Here is a 15,218-nt window from a genome sequence, read left to right on the forward strand (position 1 = left end):
GCAGATTGGAGAAACACCACCTTTATTTTCCGCCTGGTCCCTCTCCAGACAGAGGACATTCAACATTGACTTCTCTGGTTTCTGCTAACCTGCTCACCTTTCCTCCCCCCCTTTCCCATTCTCCTCCCTCCCTTGCCCCCTCCACTCACCCAGCCATCCCTCCTCCAGTGAACACTGCTGCCCCTCCCTTCTCCACCTGTCATCTCCTACCTCCCCCCCCCCCCCCCCCCGCCCCACCCTTGGTTCAAATGCCTGCTGACATTCTTCCATACCTTGAAGGGCTCAAGCCAGAAATGTTAGTTATGTAGTTTTACTGTTGCTACATAAATAAGTTTGACCATGAGTTTCCCCAGCATTTAAAATACACAAATTCATTCCTCTGCCCATTCTTCCCCAGCCCTTTTAATGCAGGCATCTGCCTTCCTTTTACTTGTAAATTGAAGGGCTCAGGTCCAAAACATCAGTTATGGCAAATCTTTACCTCCTATGGACACTGAGACCAGCTGAATTTCTCCAGCTTTTATTTTGTTTTTTTTTGCTGCAATCAGTGTCTGCAGACTTTGTTTCACTCCAAAACAGGGCTGGCCAACCTTTTAATGTTGACATACAGCACAATAGGCCATTTAGGTTAATTGGGTTGCAGACTCGTGGGCTGAAATGACCTGTTACCATGCTGAATATCTAAATTAAAAATTGGCCACCCAAGGATACAGGCCCAATTGTTTTGAGTCTTGCCAGGACAATCCTCTCATCCAATGCTATTTTTTAAAAAAGGGACTAAAACTATATGCATTATTCCAGGCAAGGCCTAATCAACACCCTGAATAAAGGCCAAAATACAATTTTCCTTCCTTGGACTTGCCTACTCCCTTTTGTACCACCTATTTTAATATTTACTTGGAGTCTCTCCATTTAGATAATAATTCACCTTTTAATTTCTCATACTGAAGTGCACAACCTACACTTCCCCAACATTAAACTCATTCACCAGTCTTTTACCCACTAATTTTCAATAGATCTACATTCTGTTGCAGAATCACAATCTTTATTGCAACATGCCCTTTCACATCAAATTTTGAAGCCATTAATGTAAATAATGAACAATTGAAGACTAAGAACCAATTCCTAAATCACCTTAGAGTTTTCACAGAAGCCATTTATTTCAATTCTGAATCTGCCAGTTTTCAATCCATACTTCAGGCTTTTAATTTTTGCATCAGCCTCTATATTTCTAAACGCCATTTGACAAAAAGTCCTATATAAACATGTTCTCCATTGAATCCACGATAAGCAAATTTTATGGTATTTACCTTCCATAAAACCATGTTGACAAGGTTTAATTATATTCAAATGTGTCGATCATTTGGGTGTAATTAAGCAGCATGGGCTCCTGGGACAATAGGGCCTGTCACAATGTAACATGTCTAAATTTAAATATTGTACCTTCAGATGAAGAGAATTTTTTTAAAAATCAGCAATATTGACAATTGATCATTACCAGCAAGATGTGTCAGAAGTTGAAGCAAACACAGGACCAATCAATATTACAAAACTAAGTTTATTGTCACAATTTACAATTTGTTTGTAAACAGTTTTACTTCCACCATGAATTCATTGAGAATGATGCTGACCATTATTGTAAACTAGCTCAACAGCATGAAAGGGACCATTGAGTCAATTCAAATTACCAAAGGCATTGCTTATTTCATGGCATTTATAATACCACAGTAAAAACACCAAGGTAGAGGATCAGTTACAAACTGAAAATAAAGATTGAAACTGCCCCTTCCTTAGGGAAGTGAATTTCAATCACTTAACAGTTTGTTTCCTAAACAACTGGAGAATCCAATCATGGATATTTTGAGACTATTCGTTTCACGACACGAGTACCAATGAGGAAAAAATAATCATTAATTGCTTATTGAATGCATCCCCATCTGTGTGGCTGGGGAAGCAATGTTGAGATTAGCAATCCATTCAATAGCTTCAGGCAAGGAAGTGCAAATGGTTGTGAAGCCACCAGAAATGAACCTTCCAGGGCAGAATAATGTAGGCAATGATATGAATGGAGTGGCTACAGTTACAACTTGAGCTGTTCTTCACAAAACTTTTCAAATACTGTACAGTTAATTGCTACTTTTCTTGCACTGGGGCAAGTTTGGAGTCATTTTAAATTAGTCCAACCACTTTGGTTAACAGGTTTATTCCCGAGCCAAAAAGATCAATATTAAAAGGGAAGTGACCAATGTATAAAAAGATTTTAAATATGGTAACTACAAACATTAGTTCCAAATTTTCACAAGTAGAAAAGTGAATATGGAGCAATTGAGGGAACATTTTGGCCCCTTTAATTTAACCATTTTTTCCTAACTTTTCAAGATGTTCTTTCCACACCAACCATCCTATAGTCACTCAAAAAAATGTTGAGCAATATTCCTTTTCCTCTCAACACACCTATACATACATAAAAATACATTACAAATCCAAACAATGGCTCCAATAACTGCATTAGTGTCTTGGTTCCTTAAAGATATTTTTTATTGCAGAATGCAGTCCTTCAGGAATGGATGCCAGTTCATCAATACACTTCAAAATGTGAAAAACCCAAGAGAACTTCTCCGACTCCTACAAAGTAAATCACTTGGGCAATACCAAAAAGTGGCGCAATGACTAGTGCTCGACAACCTGATCCCTTCAGGAATGAAGAAGGACCCTCATTTTTCCAGATTTTTCTGCAAGGAAACAGCAACTGATTAATTTTAGATTGGATTGATTACAAATGTCATTATAGCAACAATTACAATTTGAGGATACCACAAACCAATTTTCATTAAGTATTTAGGTTCAAGAGTTACATCACAGGGAAAAAGGCCCTTCAGCCCATCACATCTCTGCTGACCATGTACCCTTCTCTACTAATTCCATTCATAAGCACTTGGCCCATAGCCTTCCACAACTTGGAGACAAGTGCTCAGCCAGATGCATGTTAAATGTTGTGAGAGTTCATGCTCCATCAGCTTCTCAGGAAATGAGAACTTGTTTGGATCCTGATAGGTACCCAATCCTCTTGCTGCACAGCTACAATTCAAATAATGGTCAAATATTCGGTCCATCCAAGTTTCACCCCGGCAGTATTTGGAAATACAGATACTCCTTCAGTAGGGATTGTGCAATTCCCTTCCATTTTTTTCTGGAGCACCATTACAATATGTTTGTATTGATTTAAGATCAACACTGCTCTTTCAGGACAACCAAGTATAATCACACACAATTATATAGTAGAAGCCTGCTTGGGGATTTTCCAGATTCTCAGGCAGTACTTTTAATATTTAAATTTGGGGGAATAAAGAAGCAATGTACAGGTACATTTTGATAAATTTATTCATTTTCAAATACAACACGCTTCATTTATCAAAACAAACAGCTTTAAATTAAAATGCTGTGATGCATCTGTGACGCTTACACATGTGCACAATAGCCTGCTAAATTTAACAAGTTTGAGTTTTCGTAAAGTCTGGATTTTTGGCACCCCAATTTTTGGACTTCTATTGTAAAGGGAATAGGTGCTGGAGCTAAAGTGTTGCAAGCAGAACTGTGGTTTTGAAACACGTGACAAATAACTCTCTCAAAAAAAAGTTACTCTGTGAAGACGATATTAATTTATCCTTTATTATTGCACCTAATTAAAAGTGCATTCCTATAATTCTGTGAATAGGCTATTAACCAAATCCAAATGTAACCAAATAAACTAACATTTTCAACCGTCTATAGCCATTTTTATACAGAGATCCTACAATGGTGTCAAAGACCCATCATTAAGTCAGCTTTGTGCTTTTAAAAAAATATGCTGAACTGAATGACACTGGCATAATGCAATTCAGCGCTGTGACCACCTCCGCTGCCGGCTTAAAGGTGGGACTGCAATGCCCCCATCCCGTGTTCATTCTGTTACAAACTAACAAGCCCTTTGCTAGTACTAACACATGAACAGCAATGATTCTCCAGTGTCAAATTCAAACATTTTTTAAATTAAACTACTAGCCACATAATAGTTCTCACTTCACTCTAAACTTACTTAACTCTAAGCTTAAACCCACTATGTGCAAATGTAATTGTATAAATGTGTGTATTAAAGTCCAAACTATTTCAATTTAAACTGGAGTCTGAAAAGTTCATTTTAAGGCCCAATATTTTAGTCATGTTGAATGTAAACCATCTAATCTTCTAACTCTGGTTTGCAGATGTCACTACTCCGAAATATGACCTCACTTCAGTTTCAAGAGGCTTACTCAAATGGCTCAGAGTTTCATTTCTCTTGTTCAAGAGGCCATGAGTTCTTTTAAGAACCACATCTGGTACTTGAATTTCAATTAAATACACTTCAGTTCCATTATGGTATTGTTCTTCTAGACAGTACAACTCCAAACTGACACTTTGCTCTGACTGCAGTGATGTCTTTGCAAACGTGCAGTGACCTGTGAGTAACTCTGTTCTAAACCCACATTACTCAAGACATAGCTTGACCTAAATATTACTATTCACACAAATCTATTACAGTACCCTTTACACAGAACAATGTAGTGTAATATTCCCACTTTGAAGAGGATATGATAAAGGGCCTTATATGTAACATAACCATTGTAACTGTTAATTCTGCACATTACGTAGTGGTGGGGTGGGAATATATCAATTTAAAGCATTAACTTAACTTTGCTCACCCTAGCACTCACTCACCTGGCACAGTCCACAATTCCACTGTATACTTCTTCATTTGCTCCTCTATGTAGAGACTGGAATCTCGTTTTGATCACTGAAGTACAGAAACAAATTTATAATCAAGTAATGCACTTTTCATTTTCACATGCAGCACCCAGCAGGAACTTGCATTTTACATGAATTTAAATTAAGCAAATTGATGGACAAGAACAGTTCTGTTATTCTCAAATGTAATCCTGCCTTAACTGGCCAATTGCCAGTGGCAAAGATGGCATCTCACTGACCAACTTGTAAAGTCCCAAATGCATCAGGGAACAAGCTAAACTATTCAAGTTAAGTATAACTGCAACTATTTAAAGAACTATTTAATGGAATCTATTTAAGATTCCATTAACATTACAGCAGATTCCATCAAGAAACCCCCTTAATTTTTCCCAGCATTTAATCAAATCCAACAATTCAAACAGTCCATCGGAGAACTCAAATCAGTTTATACAGTTTTAATCTCTCTGTTAATCCACCAAGTGGTTTTACTGCTGTTATAACAGATGATATTGCAACCATCAGCACCAACAACCTGTATCTGTGAAGGTAACAGAATTTTTCCTGTTCAGACCACTTCACCAATGAATGCTTATTCCCAGGTATAACTATAAAATATAGTAGAAAAAAAAATCTTGTAATTTTATAGTTCTTACCATCACATGGATTGACAGCGACAGCTGCAACAGAACCAGCAATACACCCAGACAAGAATGAATGCATAAAAGATGCTCTTCCATCTACTGAATTCTGCCCAAGTTTGTTCAGATTGGCAAACAATGGAAAATAGATGATAGAAAATGGAACGTCCCTGTTCAATGCAAGATGACAATTTTGTATTAGCAATTTGCTAAACACATACCAAACGTGTCTCAAGATTGCTCTAACATAGTAGAAATATTGATAGAGACATCCAGACAGGGTACTTGAATGATAGACAGGCTTGATAATCACCATAGGTCTATGACTATTAATCTATAAAAATATAATCGAGAAAAATCTTAACTTTTATAGAATTAAAAAATTTAGACATGCAATGCATTAACAGGCCCTCTCAGCCCATCCTGTCCAAACTGCAATGGACCTACACTCCCAGTACTTTTTTTTTTTTTAAAAACATTGAGGAAAACTGAGCACCTCGAGGTTTCCTCTAGAGGAGAACATACAAACTCTTTACAGACAGCGCTGGATTCAAACCCCGGTCACTGGCAATGTAATAGTGTTGCACTAACTGCTATGTTAACCATACCATCCATTCTATAGTACATTAGTCCTCTTTAGTTGAATAGAGGACAATGGCCAAACCCCACAGTGCAGTCAAATGCCTTCCCAAGAAGCATAAACATGGCCCAGAACTTGGTGGCAGTTAGTGCAACATTATTACAGAGCCAGAGACCCAGGTTCAAATCCACTGCTGTCTGGAAGGGGTTTGTATGTTCCCCTCATTTCATGGGTTTCCTCTGGGTGCTCTGCTTTCCTCCCACATTCCAAAGACATATGGGGTTAGTAGTCAAATGATCACAGGTGTATTTAGGTGGAATGGGTTCACTGGTCAGAAGGGCTATTACTGTGCTGTATCCCCAAATTAAATGAAAAAGCTCCCAAGTAACAGAGAAAAAAGAATGAAGCTATAATCTACATAAAACTTCTGAACAGCCATTTGGAAAAAGTTAAAGACATTTAATTACAAAATTTGGGCTCTTCCGCCAGGAGCATTTTGAGGTAGAAAAATATTAAGAAAATGTATACATTTTATAATATTGCTGCATTGATTTAGAACAGGAAAACCTATTGGTTACCTGTGTACATACCTCAGAATAGTGGCTCCTAATCCCTTGTACAGTCCTTTAAACCCTTGAGAGCAAAACAAATCCTTGGCAATTTGGGTTGCAGACATTGGTCTGGTAGCAACATTAACATTGTAAGCCCGACTCAGAACTGGATTGGTAGTGACAACTTTTGTGGTTGAACTGGAAGGCAGTATCAATCTCTGCTGAGCCACTGGATCAAATCAAACAACAATTTTAGCATTCTTGTTACTTCAAAATGGGTACTTCAAGTCTTCATTTAAACAATGTGCAAATCGGATGCTTACCTATTCTCCCAGCATCTTGAAGTTGGATTTTCAGCATCTCCATGGGAGTAGTAATTATGACCTGACAGAGTCCTGCTCCACAGCCAGCTAGCATCTCTCCATAGATACTTAAGCCCTTACTAAAAAAAATGCAATCATACAGTAAAAATGTTACAAATATATAAAAACAAACAAGAATAAACAAAGTGAAAAATTTACTCGTCATTATACAAAGCCATCAATCTGTATATAATTTGAGTCAACAGGGTTCTCTTGCCAGGTGATGATATTGCTGTTTAAATGGCAGTAGGTTCAGGACATCAGCATTTGGCCTGTCAAACTTAGAAGTCCCCTCGTTGGCTGACTTAGAATGCTGAACCAGTTCCTATACCTCAACTGCAAAGGTGATGCAAGGGTCTTGCATTAGGAGGCAAAAAGGAATAATACTTTGGAGAAAAGAATGTTTGATTCACAATTTAAAGAACATTTACTAATTTTAATTTTGCAAAATTATTATTTTGAATATCCACAAGTCTGCCATTTTAAAACTTGCAGCTTTTATAGCCAGCTTTCAAGGCAGTGCTTAGGGTTTCACAGGAGACTCTTCCACCCACCAGATCAAGCTACTGAAATCCACCCTCTCAGCCAGAACAGGCTCATTATACCAGATCAGCTCAGCAAGAGCTAAGTGGGTGGTGATTTTAAATAGAGAGAACCCAGCCAGCAAAAAGTTCCCCTAACATTCAAAAACAATTACAACATTGAATGAAATTCCTACAAACTGAAAAAATTAAATTTGCTGCTCTTAACACACAAAATAGCATTTTACAAAACATACCCATTTTTTGACAAATATGTTCGAAACAAATCATTTGCAGCAAGTTTAATAGCCTTCTCAGGTGTTACCAATGTAAGATTCACAGCTGCACCTATTGGGCAAAAAAAACTTTATTAAGCTGTTTGTATTCAATGTGGATACAGAAATATTGATTCCATATTATACATTATGTAGTCCTTTTTTCCCTTCCTTAGCACACAACTGAGTTTATGCAGCATAATTAACATTGGGTGGGGGAGGGAAGGGGAAAAGAAGATACGTGGATCAGAATTCAGAGCAGGCTTCAAGCTTCTAAACAGCTGCTTTAAATCACAAATTTTAAAAATAAATTTAGACATACAGCACTGTAACAGGCCAATTCAGCCCGGAGTCTGTGCCGCCCAATTTAAACATTAACCTACACCCCAGTACATTTTTGAAGGGTGGGAAGAAACCAGAGACCCCCATAGAAAACCCATACAAACATGGGGAGAACATACAGACTCCTTACACACAGCACGGGATTTGAACCCAGATCCAGTCCCAATTGCTGGTGCTCTAAAGGCATTGTGCTAATTGCTACGCCAACTGTGCACTCTGTTAAAAAAAAAATGCTTAGGGGTGGAAGCTGCACATATCCTTAAGGGCTGTGCAGTCTCAGAGGTTCAGGATATCATTATTTGGCCTGTCAAACTTAAGTTCCCTTGTTGGCTGATTTAGGATGCTGAATCAGTTCCTACACCTCAGCTTCAAAGGTTGTGCAAAGTATTTTACCTCGCAGTTTAACAAACAACATTTACTAATTTTAATGGGAAATAGGAACAAGAGTTTGCATTTCATGTCAACTTGATTGGTCATGGGATGCAGATAGTCTTGACAAAGGCATGGACACTTTGGGCTTCTGATCACAATGAACAGGTATCAGACTATGTTCCTGGGGCCATCCAAGTTCTGAGAATGGTGAACGTTCAGGGTGTTCAGTAGTTACAATTTTAGCAGTTACAATTTCACCCAATCAACACATGAAAAATTTGTTTTGCAAAATAAAAAAATACTTAAAAAGCAGCCTAATTTGCCAATGGCTTATTTTTTTTTAATACATTTATATAAAGGCAGGCATGTGTTTCTGGAAATTTATAACATTAAATAATAATTTATAATTAAGCACCAATTGCTTAATAACTTAAATTCTGGCTATTCCATTTGATATAATCATACAGAAAAAATGTCTTCTAATTACACATATGCAGAATTCAAAAGAGGAAGAAAAAGGTAACCAAATTGATACAAATACTTTGCATATTATAGCACTACATGCAGATAAAATTTTGCTTTGAAGTGGTTACAAGAGTGACAGCACTTACAGGAAGGGTAAAAGAAACCAGATATGAAGAATAAACAGAAATACGATGTAATCAGGTACTTCCTTCCACCCCACCCCCCGCACAGTAAAGATCATAATTAAGACTAATTTGCTCAATAAACATATTCAAACTGAAATAGTAGACTTCTGGCCCAGGATCATACAAGATAGTAAATACAGCCAAAGCCATCACAACTTCTGACCTCCCACTGAAGACATCTATTGAGGAATTACCTCAAGAAGGCAGCCTTGAGAAAAGACCATCACCCTGGACACCTCACTGCTACCTTTGGAAGAAGGTCCAGTGCCTCGAGTCTCAAAAACATTTTTCAATGGTTGTCAGGCTCGTGAACCTCCCTTTACTATCTAATCATAAAATACTCCCACATTACAAAAGGTTCCATCTGCACCAATAACACCTCTTGTACATCTGTTGTATTTATTATTTTTAATTTAATGTATACCATTGAATTTTATTTATCTGTCTATTTATTTACACAAAGTACCTGTTCGGCTGCAGCAAGACATTAGAGCACATGTTCATTGTGCAATGTGACAATCACTCGTTATTTACTCATTGTCTACAATGAAAAATAATCACTTGAAATTCAGCACAGCCCACAGGACAGAGCTACCTTCAGTTCAAAACAGTCTGCGAACATTTCCAATGAAAGATGCATGCCAAGTTATTCTAAGTAAATCAGTTTAATGACCATTTATGCCTTTCTTTAAGAAACAGATCTTTTATTGTTTAAAATCAAAATGTGACTTGTGATTGTTTATAAACACATCTAACTTCAACACTGAACCAAAAAATAGAGTGGTGGGGTGGCAGGCGTGCAAGTCTGCTGTACAACTACAGCCCAAACGAAACTGTCAACATTAATTAGTTTTCCCACACCTAACTCAGATACTTCCAACTCAATTGTGTAAATGGCTGTAGTTTCTAGATAAACTGGCAAATTTCTGAAGGTCAGCTCCTCACACAATGTTACAAGCATTAACTTGGAATATGGAATGCCACTAAAACAACCAAATCAAATTAATCTCCAAGAGCACTGAATTTGTGGAGCCAATCTGCTCTCTGGGAGAAATGAAATTTATAGTTCCCATGAAGCCACTATCCAACTAAAAGCAAATCTAAAGTTAAAGGTCAAGATTCCACAGGTTTTTTGTTTTTACAAACTGTAAAAATTAAAACTGAAATGTTAGAGAATTTAAAGAGAACTAATAAATGGTGGAAGATAGGAAAGATGAGAAAGTTCTAAGGAGTTAGCAATGTTTGGTGATTTTAAAAATATACAAATAACATTAATAGAGAAAGAAATTTATCCTAGTTACAAGTAGTACTGTAAACCATTTAATGGTTTGATCCATCGTGGCTTTGCCAGATCGGCTAGGCCTCAATATCCATGGCGACCGTCTGTAACATGAAAAACACAGATGCAAACAAGAACATTTCCTACAAGATTTTTTTAAATACACATGCCATAGCAGACACTTGGTATTAACATTTACTTTCATTACATTTTTATATCTGAAGGACAGTTCCTGAATTTAAAATCTCATACTATGAGCATGTTTTCAGAAGCCATTGTTCTCGTCTCTGATGTACTCACTAGACAGGAAGAGACACCAACAATCTGTGATGACATTGCATTTAATGAATGCACTCATTTTTTTGAATTATGTGCATTTTCTTTACTGGCAGAGGCCTTCAGAAAGGGCAGGGTACCAAATCCCTCTGGCACAGTACTTAAATGGCAAAGATTCACAAATAAATCATTAAAAACAAATGCCAACATGATTTGCAACATTAACAAACCAAATACTTCTGCCTTGGTTCACTGAAAACAGCCTTGAGAAATCCAATTCACTGTCTGGTCCAAAGTTACCTTTTCAGCTATTTGTAATTTCAAGACAATCTACATGGATCTTCTACAGATGTGTTAGAACACTACAGGCCCTTGGCCCATGATGCTGTGCCGACCTATATATTCCAACCAGAAAAAAACTAAACCATTCCCACCTCGTATTCCTCCATTTTTATTTCATTCAGAATCAGAATTTATTGTCAGGAACATGTCACGAAATTTGTTGGTTTGCAGCAACAGTGCAGACATTCATATAAACCCCCCCCCCCATACAAAATAAGTAAAAATAGTGCAAGAAAAAGCCAGTCAGTCAGTGTCTGTAGTTCATTGTTCACATGGAAAGTGCACCAACTGGCTGCATCATGGCCTGGTATGGGGGACCAATATCTTTGAGTGGAAAGCCTTACAAAAGGTAGTGTACATAGCCCAGTACATTACAGGCAAAAACTCCCACCATCAAGTATGTCTACATTGAACACTGCCATTGGAAAGCAGCAACAATTAACAAGGATCCACACCACCCAGAACATGCTGTTCTCACAGCTGCCATCATGAAAGAGGTTACAGGTGTCACAAGACCTGTACCAACAGGTTCAGGAACAGTTGCTATCCCTCCACCAGACTCAATTAAAGACTTTAAAAAAAAATTAGACATACAGCATGGTAACAGTCCATTTCAGCCCACGAGTCTGTGCCATCCAATTTACACCCCCTTCAACCTATGCCCCTGGTTCGTTTTGAACAGTGGGAAGAAACCTGAGCCCCCGGAGAAAACACAGAAACATGGGGAGAATGTACAAACTCCTTACAGACAGGGCAGGATTTGAACCCCAGTCCAGTCCCAATTGCTGGTGTTGCGTTAACTGCTGTCAACTGTTGATAATCCCTTGTTTGGGATATGGGAGAAAAAAAGTCAGTGCTCGATAGGCCGCTCGCTCACTGCCACCCCCTCCCCACATTCAATTTGCTGGGGGGGGGGGAAAGAGAAAGGGGAACCATGCTCATTTAACAGAGGTCCAGTGCTCCCCTCAAAGCGAGCAATCGTACAATCAGCGTGTGCTACAAACATGGCTGTTGTGCTGCTGGTGGGGGTTGCTGTGGTTGGCCTTCTCACAGGGGAAATGAGCAGTGGCAGCTCCAGAAAGCGAACACCACCCAAGGAAAGGTGGTCTGCGAAACTACGGGCCTGCTTCCTGGACAGCCACAGCACCTTCATGGGCTTCTTGAAGCTGGGCGTGTAGTTTGAGCACTAGTGCCCAAAATGGCAGCACCTAAATGTCACTTTTGTGTGTAGGACGTGGGATAGTTTTTGAGGAGATTTTTTTGGGGAAAAAGGGGGGTCCTATATGCTGTCAAATACAGTGATCATTTACAGGTATATGACATAACAGATTCAATCTTCAACAGGTACACTGACCCCTGAAAACATGCTCAATTACTGCACATTTCTCAAATTAAGTCAGTACATTATATTTAGCTGCAGAAACTTCATTGTACTTTTGTTACTTATGAGCACAAGACCCAAATGATCTAGCTGCAGAATAAAATGTTCAGGAATTTCAGTAAATTATCACATTGTATTTCATACAAGTTTTCTTCCAAACTAACACTACATGAATAACATTACTAGGAAATAGGGTAAGACTTTAATTTATTAATTAAAATAGGCAATAGTACTCTGCTCTGTTGTTTAAAAAAAAAACAGAACCAAAATGTCACTCTGTGACTCCTGCTGGCTATGGAGGCAAGCTGAGGCAAAAAAAGAGCCTAGCCGTTATTGCTATATTACAGGCAAACCCTGCTAAAAGCTACTTCAATCAACACTAAATTCAATTACTGCGATTTGGAAAACTGCACAAATGACGGTCAGACTCAGTGTGTGCCCCTATTAAATAGGGATAAAAGAAAATGTGGAAAAGAATCGGACAGTGATATTAAAAGGAAAAGAAAACCAATTACTTTAGAAGAAAAACTTTGTTATTAAAATGACATTAAGACAATGCCAACAATGTGAAAAGCCAGACATGATCTGGGCTACGAGTTAAAGGTACAAACACAATTTTAAGCAAAAAGCTCAAATATAAGGAACAAGGTAAAGTTGCATCAGTTTCTCTAAGCATGCAAATTACTCGAAACAGAAGTCCATTAATAATTGAAATGGAATGGCTACTTCATCTTTGGATTGAAGATTGTAACCAAAAGTGAATACCACTTTGTATTAAAAACACCATTCAAACCAAAGCTTTAAACATCTTTTCGGTGCTTAAAGAAAAAATTTAATGGGAATACAGAAACTTTTGATGTAAGTTTAGGTCGGTTTGACCGCTTTAAACAGACAGGATTACGCAACGCAAGAACTACAGGGGAAGCTGTTAATGCTGATAAATTTGCTGCTGCAAAATTTCCAGAAATTTTTCTAAAAGGATTTGAACTTGTTGAAGTCGCCGAGGATTTTTATCTAAATGCTGATCCTAAAACGGAAAGAAGCATGGAAGTCCACAGAAATTTAGAGAAAGCGATCGCTAGCTGTAGGAAATTGTATAATGAGGAGAGGGGAGGGAAAAAAAAACAAATCTGGCAGTCAACCTTGGACAAATATTTTTCTAAGAAATTGTTCAGCTATGATGCAATTATGAACTAAATGAAAAATATCAGTTATTTTATTAAACTCAACAGTATTGGCATTTATAAGTCTTGATGGACAATCTGAAAGGATGGGGATTCATTGTAATTATTTCCATTTGATCCTATTAATCACTTAATGCAAATTAGTCAAATGTGGGTTAAAATTTGGACAAATTAATCATGCAAAGCGGGGTTTGCCTGTATTTATGCACGAAGAATTACAATAAAGTCAGTACCAGTTAATACCTTTGGCCTTGAACACCAATACAAATCACACCATCAGCAGCCAAGAGCTGTTAGCCATTTGGAATTTAAAGGTAATAAGCTTGAAAATGTACTAAATTTCCTAATTAAAAAAAAACCTATACTTCATTGCTTGTTATAGACACTACCTTAAAGAGCGAATTCAGCTTATAAATTACTTTGTGGAAGAAACACAGGGTACAATGAGTGAGATGTGGTATTTATCAAAAGTTCAATTCTATACATTTCCGATTTGCACCAATACATGAAAACAAAACCCTACCTCTATACATTCCAAAATATCCTTCTGATCGCACGGTCTTAATTAGACAGTCCATCCTAAACAAACAAAGAAAACAAATTAAAAAGGGCCCAAAGTGGTCTTTTTCACCAACATATAAAGAAATTAAAGTATATTATTTCAAACTAATGCCGTATGTTCCTGGCTTTCAGATTTCCAAAGCGTACCAAGGCTTAAACAGCTGTTGTGTTTAGTTGTTTCTTTACATTGAGGAACAAAATGGATAATGAAAAGATTGGGAGTAGACAAAAATAGTAAGAATTTGCTGTGCTAACAGAAAATAACCTTTTATTGAAAATGCCCATTTAGAACAAGCTAGTAACTATGCATTACGACACCATGTAATCAGAGGTCACTAATGGGACAATTGCAATCAATGACATTTGAAAAATTCAAGGTGTTTGAAGATCTTAAATGTCACATTTATACGAGAAACAAGATACAATTACTTTGAAATGCCCATTGAGTACTATTGCCACTCACATGCTGGTATAAGTACGCTGCCCATTCCTTTGGTTCTGCAGCCTGGTTTTGGCCAGGTCAATTGGAAATACACAAGTCACTCCAATCAATCCGGCAACTCCACCATTGATGAGTTTAGCAGGGAGGCTGAGAATTGAACAAAAACACAGCTGTTATTTTTAAAATACAAATATTTAAATGCTAAAATGCACAACAGTGCTAGAGGAATTCATGATGAAGGGCTGAGGACCGTCTATTGCTTTCCATGGATGCTGAGTGACCCACTGATTTCCTCAAACACTTTTTATTGTTCTAGTTCTCTACCATCTAGGATTAGGGTCTATCAGACTAGCTACTGGTTGAATGATTTGCCATTTAAAGTACAATTGTAAAATGTACAGAAATAAACAGTCAAAGACAAGTTTTAGTCACCTGGCCACCAATATGTGAAGGTTTACAGTTGACATGAAAAAGGGAAATTCCTACCTGACTTGGTTGTTAGACATATTACTGATCTTTTTCAAAGGATGTAGAAACCAGATGTTTGTAGAAGTCCACACGCTACAGCAGAAGAATCACTGGGAATTGCTGCCTGGGCTCTGCAGAATAAAGTATTTCATTAATTTACTTCATCAGTCATGCCAAAACCATTCAGAAGCACAAATCTTCAAAATAGCAGTTCTTTTGTGAAAAGAGCCAAT

At 37.6% G+C, this 15,218-nt stretch overlaps 1 protein-coding gene and 1 long non-coding RNA gene across 5 annotated transcripts in view; one reads left to right on the forward strand and one right to left on the reverse strand.

The window, feature by feature from the left end:
• LOC138764930 (uncharacterized) overlaps nucleotides 1–4,496 on the forward strand; it is a 33,103-nt gene extending 28,607 nt beyond the window's left edge. Inside the window, exon 3 of the long non-coding RNA XR_011358367.1 lies at nucleotides 4,242–4,496. This is a non-coding gene — a long non-coding RNA (uncharacterized lncRNA). The remainder of the gene's footprint in view (nucleotides 1–4,241) is intronic.
• Nucleotides 1,543–15,218, reverse strand: part of LOC138764929 (mitochondrial glutamate carrier 1-like) — a 30,446-nt gene continuing 16,770 nt past the window's right edge. For 3 of the 4 annotated variants that reach the window (XM_069941392.1, XM_069941395.1, XM_069941394.1), the window contains exons 2-10: nucleotides 15,004–15,116; nucleotides 14,539–14,664; nucleotides 14,038–14,093; nucleotides 7,671–7,761; nucleotides 6,854–6,972; nucleotides 6,570–6,759; nucleotides 5,415–5,569; nucleotides 4,735–4,810; nucleotides 1,543–2,732 (exon numbers count right to left, since the gene is read on the reverse strand). In XM_069941392.1, the coding sequence (XP_069797493.1) occupies nucleotides 2,579–2,732; nucleotides 4,735–4,810; nucleotides 5,415–5,569; nucleotides 6,570–6,759; nucleotides 6,854–6,972; nucleotides 7,671–7,761; nucleotides 14,038–14,093; nucleotides 14,539–14,664; nucleotides 15,004–15,023 (987 nt within the window). In that variant the 5' untranslated portion in view covers nucleotides 15,024–15,116 and the 3' untranslated portion in view covers nucleotides 1,543–2,578. Of the gene's footprint in view, nucleotides 2,733–4,734; nucleotides 4,811–5,414; nucleotides 5,570–6,569; nucleotides 6,760–6,853; nucleotides 6,973–7,670; nucleotides 7,762–10,353; nucleotides 10,436–14,037; nucleotides 14,094–14,538; nucleotides 14,665–15,003; nucleotides 15,117–15,218 lie in introns of those variants that run through there. The other variant, XM_069941396.1, reaches the window with a different exon arrangement.

Source organism: Narcine bancroftii, chromosome 5 (assembly GCF_036971445.1).
Source record: "Narcine bancroftii isolate sNarBan1 chromosome 5, sNarBan1.hap1, whole genome shotgun sequence".
In the NCBI taxonomy this organism is placed as follows: Eukaryota; Metazoa; Chordata; class Chondrichthyes; order Torpediniformes; family Narcinidae; genus Narcine; species Narcine bancroftii.